This window comes from Clupea harengus, chromosome 12, assembly GCF_900700415.2.
Source record: "Clupea harengus chromosome 12, Ch_v2.0.2, whole genome shotgun sequence".
NCBI classification, from domain to species: Eukaryota; Metazoa; Chordata; class Actinopteri; order Clupeiformes; family Clupeidae; genus Clupea; species Clupea harengus.
In genome coordinates this window covers 3,681,781-3,689,693 of record NC_045163.1, presented here as the reverse complement: position 1 = coordinate 3,689,693, position 7,913 = coordinate 3,681,781, and the positions used below count along the sequence as shown (strand labels likewise).

The 7,913-nt window shown below is 42.3% G+C and overlaps 1 protein-coding gene across 2 annotated transcripts; it reads right to left on the bottom strand.

Annotated features, from left to right (window-relative positions):
• Positions 1-1,131: 1,131 nt before the first annotated feature.
• gpat3 (glycerol-3-phosphate acyltransferase 3) lies at positions 1,132-7,678 on the bottom strand. Of its 2 annotated transcripts, none has more exons than XM_012816417.3 (13): positions 7,537-7,678; positions 6,890-7,087; positions 6,498-6,564; positions 5,475-5,769; positions 4,612-4,686; positions 4,319-4,408; positions 4,055-4,148; positions 3,831-3,946; positions 3,491-3,546; positions 3,327-3,412; positions 3,013-3,141; positions 2,375-2,454; positions 1,132-2,008 (listed from the first exon to the last, which is right to left on the bottom strand). In XM_012816417.3, the coding sequence occupies exons 2-13, from the start codon at positions 7,031-7,033 to the stop codon at positions 1,924-1,926; spliced, it is 1,317 nt and encodes a 438-aa protein (XP_012671871.1). In that variant the 5' UTR covers positions 7,034-7,087; positions 7,537-7,678; the 3' UTR covers positions 1,132-1,923. The 2 variants fall into 2 exon arrangements, with proteins under 2 accessions (XP_012671871.1, XP_012671879.1); XM_012816425.3 differs by having other exon boundaries at positions 6,890-7,084.
• Positions 7,679-7,913: the final 235 nt, after the last annotated feature.

The window sequence follows — 7,913 nt, the reverse complement described above, 5'->3', positions numbered from 1 at the left end:
CACAGTAAATGGTACGCTGGTGCATTGCTCTCCCAGAGTCCCACCTTAACAATCTGGTTATAGAATAGGCTTCAGATCCGATTAATAATTTACAATCCTGTTAGGGGAGAACAAACATTTCTGTTCGAGCAATTTAAGTTGCAGGATTGATATTGAAGCCCAGAGCCGGGGAGCTGACGGGGGAGGCAGCCGTGATGTCGGCCGCAGGGAGCCTGTGCAGGTTTTTTAAAGCGGGCTCCGGATCTCTGTGGCGGAGAATCGCTCAAGTCCTATTTCACACTCGCTGCTTGCTTTATTAAAGCGCCCTCACAGTACACATGCATTACCAATGCTTATCTGGTTTAAAAAAAAAAGGTTTTTATTTGGGATCATGATCAACACGTCATCCTCCTCAACCCTCTCTCCCTCTGGCCCACATCTCTTTATTTCCTTATATACACCCAAACACACACACACACACACACAAACACAGAAAGTTTCTTCCTTTTTTATGAGAGTTTTATGCTCTGCGAGGTTCATGGTAATGAGTATATAATTGCTGGCGCTTCAATCGAGCTCTAAGCAAAATGAGCTCGTCATATTGCAATCGAGCAGTCAATGATCCTTCACTATTCACCATCACAAGATGACAGAAAGCCCACACGCTTGACTTTCAAAAAGGTGGAAAAGTACAGTATGTTTCATCATAGTGGTTCAAGACAATGATTTCAAGGCCATTTCTGTTACACGTGTGAGAACACATTTTCTGCCTTTCGATTTGTCAGTTATTTTCTTATTACTATATTATCAAATGTTTCAATATATCTAATCTGTGTTTTTATATTTCTCAGCAATTGTACACGGTTTGTGGTGGCATGTTTGGCAAATCCCTCATTTTCACATACCAACTGTGTGAGGTCACACCTGCCTGATGTATTTACCAAAGCATGCCCCTGTGTTTCCCTTAGTGCTGTGGGAATTTAATGAGCAATGTCCGTAAAGGGGTGTGAAGGAATTTTACGTGGATCAAACCGAGCTCGAAGCCGAGATCAAATTATCTTTACTTGGTGAATACTGCCCCCGTGTGGCTGTTAAGAGAATGTTCATTTGAACATGAGAAGCCATGAAACAGAACACTGTTGAATGCATGTATTTGTGGGTCATAATCCTTAAGAGGTTTATTTTTACAACGATCCACAAGAACCTTTGAGTCACACAGAAATGTTGCATGACTGAGAGCACAGAACAAGGCACTGAAGCATTTACATTCTTAATCATATCACTTGAGAGGAGGGGGAACAATCTTGGTTCTCAGAATCAAATTGATCATTCTAAACATTTTGTCCATACATCTATGGAATACAACATGGAATTAGCCAATAACCGGCTTTATAAACAATCATTTATATTTTAAAATTTAGAATTTAGATATCAGGAAACAAAAACTGTTTTCTATACAAATTTGCTTTTCGTGTTAAATAAACAGTGGCTTACCGTACATGGCGTACAGTAGAGTGATATAAAAACACAAGGTCACATGTATCCAGCTTAGAGCAGACTCCACACTGACAGCATAATGGAAGCACCTGATTCTTTGATTCCAGACATTTTAAAAACATTGACAAGTTTTAGGTTGTCGTTATTTCTTGCGGAAATACTAACAATACTGTACATTTCTATGCATATCTTTGCATATGTTGCAGTCTATTAAAAATAACAATTCTAAGATTCCAGAGTGTCTTCATTAGAGTTTGTGCACCCATTAGGGCAGCCACTGAAAACTGAGATGACCTAAGAAACGGATCCGCCGCATCTGATGACTCAAATGGAGTGGAGAACTGAGAAGGATGTTGCCAAGAATCTGAATCTCTGTGGAAGTTTGGTAGCGGAATTGCCTGATTAAGGCCTGGCTAAGTGGCGACTAGGGATGGTAAGACACACCTCCTACCCCACTATCATGCTGCTGTACATCTTCTGCTGTTCCTCTTTGTACGCTTCTTTAACCTTATCTCTCTTCAGGCCTCCATCCCTGAGAAAAAGCAGAATTGCATTCATTAAGACACAATGTGAAGGTGCAAGCCATTACTGCTCAAATGGCAGATGAGACAACACTGTTGTCATCATTACTTTATAATCAGCCTCATGAAGCCAACAGATCACACTATAGGTCTGGAGACAACGGGGTGGGATTTTGGGCTTATATGTATGAAGAAATATTTAAGGCTTTATTTACTGGCATTTAAACTGCCAAACAAATCCATCAAAAAAAAAAAAAAAAAATCTGCAAAGAGGACACTGTCAAGTAAAGGAACGTCTCCATCCACTACCAACATTTCAGCAGGTTATACCCTCATGCCCATTAAGAGACCAGCGGAGAACAGCACTGGATCCTTACCATGAGAGGTCAACTAGGCCTCCCTGATGTGCGATTGCAGATTTGACTCTGTTGGCAAAAGTAACTGCATCCTCCCCTTCCTACCAGAAAGGAATATATAAAGAGAACAGAAGTGAACAAAGGCCTTCTTTACAACTGGCATGAACAGAGACTTCAACAGGAATTAGTAATCAGAAATCAATAATTAGTAAGTAATTCAAGGACAATATATTAGAAGGAGCCAACCAAGACAGTTAGCAAACAGCAGCAGAGAAGGCTGTATTCTTGCATTAGCCATTTTCGGTCAAACTTTGTATTACATCCTTGTATGCACCGTATGCATTATATGAATGAATGTGAAATGAATTCAATTAAGATGGTCAAAATCTGTCCCTGACGACCTGAACAACAATGTTTCTCTTTGCTGCATTTGGAAAGAGTCTGCTGTAAGTCAGTTATCACTATTCGATACACTACAAAGCAGATTCAATCACTTTCAGTATAATGGTGGTGTACGTCCATTAGTGTCACCCCTAACCCAAACAAATCCCTCAGGAGAGTTTCTTGAACACAGTGGAAAATGTGCAATGCCAAGCTATATGACCATGATCTCATTCCGGTAAAAGCCATCGCAGGCTTCAGATGGGCCCGAGGCGTACCTGTCTGGTCATCGGGGGAAGGTACCACACGTTGCACACTATGGCCCAGCTTGTCATCATTCTGAGGAGGTAGCTCACCATGTTGTACTTGCCACTGTTCCAGAAGGCATCTCCAAACTGTGGGTCATACTAACGAAGACGAGCAAAACCAGTCCATTATCACAGCAGGCTCAACACGCGATACTGACATCCATGTTCAATAATATTTACACAACCATCCCCAAATATTATCAGTCAGTATCAATGTTTTTGTAAAATAATAGAAACAAACTAAAGTTAGATCATGTACATGATAGAGCATTCATGCGAAGTACCTTTATTGCCACTGGGTGTATGGTCCCTCCGATTTCAAAGCTTCCCTTCTTGAACATCATGACGGATGTGTTGTTGATGCATGTTCCTGAAACATAACAGAGTCTGTTCTATGTTCTGAGCAGCTGAGACACACATTAGAGACAGGAGGTTAGAAAAGACTTACCCTCAGGGAAGATGAGAATGGGAAGCTTGGTTTTGTCTGCAACATGTGCTCGAAGCCTGTAACAGAGAAATGGAGTGAACAATAGTGAGCATCTGCGATGGTGACCCACATGCATAATCATTGTGCCAATGATAATCAATGCTGAACAAAAACACAGCAAAGATTTAGGTCAGATAGAAGAATATGGTGATAGGAAAACAGGAAGACAACAGCACATTATCCATGAATGCTAAAAGTAATAAAAATGAATATATAAATGCATATGCACAGGTTTTGTATTATTAGTATAGTATATATTAAAGTATATTCTAGGGATGTTCTTACGCGTGTGATCACTCACCTGTTGGCCACAGCATTGCGATCTTTCATCTCTGATCTCTCAAACCAAATATGAGGGCAGGACCTGAGCATCGACTTTTGCATGACCCCCATCACCCCGCCATGAACTTGCCCCACCTACAAACATTATGAAGAAACGCACACAAGCCGTAAAAAAAAAAAAACTCTTCCTTCTGCCAAACGCACTGGTCGCTGTGTTAACAGTAGTGTTGTTGTTTCACCCACCATGGCATAGCATCCATCATTTGCCAAAATGACAATGTCAATTGGTGAGGTGTGGTTGGCCACACAGATGCCTCCCTTCTTGGGTCGGTTTTCTCTGTGTGGGAGCAGAAACTGGGGTCAGTCACTTAGGGTCAACTAATATACTGTTAACCTACACCGCTCAAAACTGAACTGACGCATGTGACTTTACCAGAAGGGTTACCAGAAGAAGAGACAGAGAGATAATGGTGGGTATAAAGGCTATACCACAGGAGGAGTCCTCACTTGTTGTGGTAGCGGATGGTAGCAGAGAGGCCTCTAGCGCAGATTCTGTAGCATGTCAGATGGACACGATCACTGAGCCAGTCCTTCTCCCTGAAAGAGAGGTAAAAATAGAGCTGAGCTGAAGCCAGCCAACCTACACAAGGTAACAAGTCTAGGCTTGAGTGGAACCAATCTCAGTATTAACAGGTTAGTCATAACTCATACGTCTGTGTTCATTGTTGTAGGGAAAAGGAGTATAAGCGAGACCCGAAGGTCATGACGGACAACAGAGGTCTTAACAGAAGGAAGTTTACCTGCTGCGAGGTAACAGTCCCACCAGAGTAGTCCCAATCGCCAACCAGCCTATCCCAATACTAGCCAGGGTTATTCTGTGAGAAAGATGCACCAATAACACCTCAGTGGGTCTCATCCGTCTAATCATCTGTATCAACATGTATTCTTACAAATGCTTTAATGTTTTCTACTCTCAAGAGCACTATGAGAGGACACTGGGGCAGATACATGTTCTGCCTGAGCTGCTTCTACATTCGTTCTGTAGTTTTCTGTACAGTAAACTGGATTGTTGGCTGGTTATAGGGTAGACATCCATGTTGGGTTCTGTGTACACAAGTGAACAAACACAGGTGGGGACCAAGAAAGATTCTCAGAGGTCATGCAAGAAACTGTCAAATGATTAAATACCTTATCTTTACAATGACATACCTAATCTCACTGCTATCAGCTACACCCTTCTTTAATACCTAAACTCCAGTGCCACTCAGGATTTGAGTTTCAGCCACTTCCTTTACTGGAGATTCTTCACTGATCATCTTTGTGACTAAGCCTGCCCATGCTCCAGCTCATACTGCTTTGTAGTTATGCTTTTTGCAAAGTCTTTGTCACATACTGTGGGCTGTGTTGACTAAAAAGGTCCACTCTAGATGCTCCTCATCACTGTAGTCAGTATGTTCTCCAGCTTCACTGCTTAGGACACATGACCAGAAACAGATGGTGACTGATGTCCACTTCAAGGCCAACTTAATTTAACAGCCTAACGGAGCTGCTCACACGTGGTTTTTCTTTTGTCACCGTTACCCATGCAGATTCTGGGATCAAACTCCTAAATAAAGCTGCTCTGCAACCAATTGGCATGTGTTCTAATTCAGCTCACACATACCTGAGAGGTGCCAGGACGCAGTAGCGAATCATCACCCCGAGGCCCCAGATGATGGTGACGCGAGCGCTGATGTAGTGGAAGTTGTTGTTGGTGCGGGTCAGGAGGTTCCAGGAGGCCAACTCCTCGGAGGTGAAGCGATGCGTCACCTCATCCTCCACTATGCTCTCGATGCCCTTCCTGCAGAAGTAGGAGGCATCGCCCAGGGAAAACTCCCCACCAGCCAGAGACTTGGGCCCACCGCCGCGCAGCTCCTCAATCTCATCCTCCATGGAACCATCTTCCTTCTCGATGATTCCTGAAAGGTCAGAAGCAAATATGGACAGACAAAACTTCAAACGTTATTTGATTTTAAATATAGATTTGGCCAGTAAGTCAGTACATAAAAAAAAGAGTTCAGAGTTCATTACATAGTTCAGATGTCCATGCCCATTATATACTTCATCTCACTGTGCAACAACATTTCCACCAATCCACAACATACATACATTCAAACAACGTAGGAAATTAGTTTGTTATTAGCCTAGGCAATATGACACAAGTGGCAGTGATCCAACCGTAGGGATATCCTTTGATCTGTTAGATTATTCAGAACGAACGCTGTATAGTGGGCTGAATGGTTGATATCTGTCAAACCAGATTTGGAGTAAAGATCAGTGTCTCAGCCAGTAGTTGCTCAATCTATGTTCATTAGTACACTAGGCTATTTGCCCACCAGACGATGCACTAGGGGACAAATTCAACTATAATCACTATGAACTATGCTATGAACTATGCTCACATTCAAATATAAACTATAGTCAATTCTGGATGTTGTTTGTAATATTTGCAACTGTAATTTGCATTACTTACATATCATTGATACCCTGTCACTCATTTGACTTCAAATGTATGTGGTGTTTCTGTTATGTCTACGAATGGCCACATATATCGTAAAACCTGGGCTGAACCATGTCTAAATACCCACCACACCATGAGTTCAGTAGTATGTTCATTCATCTGTTGGCTGGCAGTTAGGCTTCTTACCATTGGAGAGTTGAGTTTGGAGTGTAGGCCGATCCCTCCGTCCCCTCTGGATCCTTAGCGTGGCCCACTGCCGTAACAACAACTTTATTTTGGGGTGACCTTTTACACAGAGGTTTGGCCTTGCACTGCTCACAAGTGTGATACAAAATGTAGGCTAACATGCCCAGCCAGCCACATGCTTTGAGTACTACAGTGAGTAATTTTCAGTGTCTGCAAGGCAAATAATGCAGCTAGGCAAATAATGGGCACAAAATTAGAGTAAAGATGGAAACAACACTGAATTTGGTTCCATACACTGATGGGAAATTAAGTAATATGTGGCAGAGGTGTCTCATTCTTTACAGACTGGGTCTTTCAGCAGCAGGCATGCTGAGCCATAACAACAAAATTACCTCGAGAATCTTCACCAAGACCTTAATGTAAATCTCTGTGACACCCAGTGAGGCTCCACACATGGCTGGTAACATGATCAGGCCGACCACGACGGAGAACCACAGCTGGATGAGCAGGCATGCAATATCCCAAGCATCCTCCATCTCTGATAAATCTGGTCAGCCTGTGCTGTGGTGGGCTGGAAATCAAGTCACCTGCTAAACAACAAAGTTATTTACGTCACATTCATCTCGTGTCATGCAAAAGCTCGACATTCAGAAGTACAACTTAACTAATGACAGCAACTTCCCGTATTACGAAACAGTGTTCCTAACGTGAAACCGAGTGGAAGACCCGCTTTGTAATATTGTGCCATATTGGAAAATGACTGCATATTGCATAATGATTGCATGTTAGCTTGCTAGCAAGCAGTTTGCCGACAACTGTCGCTCAAAATGTGGTTAACTTGACTACTAAAATATCCATTAAAACGACTAACATTACTTTACACACTTTCGCTTAGGCAGCTTGCAGAAAACCGTTAGCTAGCCGTAATAGCAGTTGATAAGCTTAGCCACTACAAAACGGACCATACCGCTATCGCTGGCCACGGTGGTGTTTACATGGAATCATCGCATATTTTTCTCAAAATGAATTTGAACCATACCGGCATATTAGTTATTTTTTTCCTCCGGGCGTTCCTGGCAGTTATCTGAAACTAGGAACACTTATCCAACCTTCCCTGAAAATAACTTTCGTGGTATGACCACCAGTTTCAAAGTTCAACTGCATGCTTCCTGGGAAAGAGAAAGAGCGCCTTGCTGTGGCTATATTTTAAAATACAACATGGCAATGGGTTAAAAAACCAGAGACATCAGGAGGACAGGTACAAAAAAATCACAAGCCTGGAGGCTATTTTACATATTGTTTTGATGATACACAGTGTCATCAGTCAGCAGGGCGGATAGGTAGACAGGAGTATCCATTAGTAGGTCTATCTTTTTGTTTTATGATTGCATTGATGAGTGTAGTCTACTATCAAGC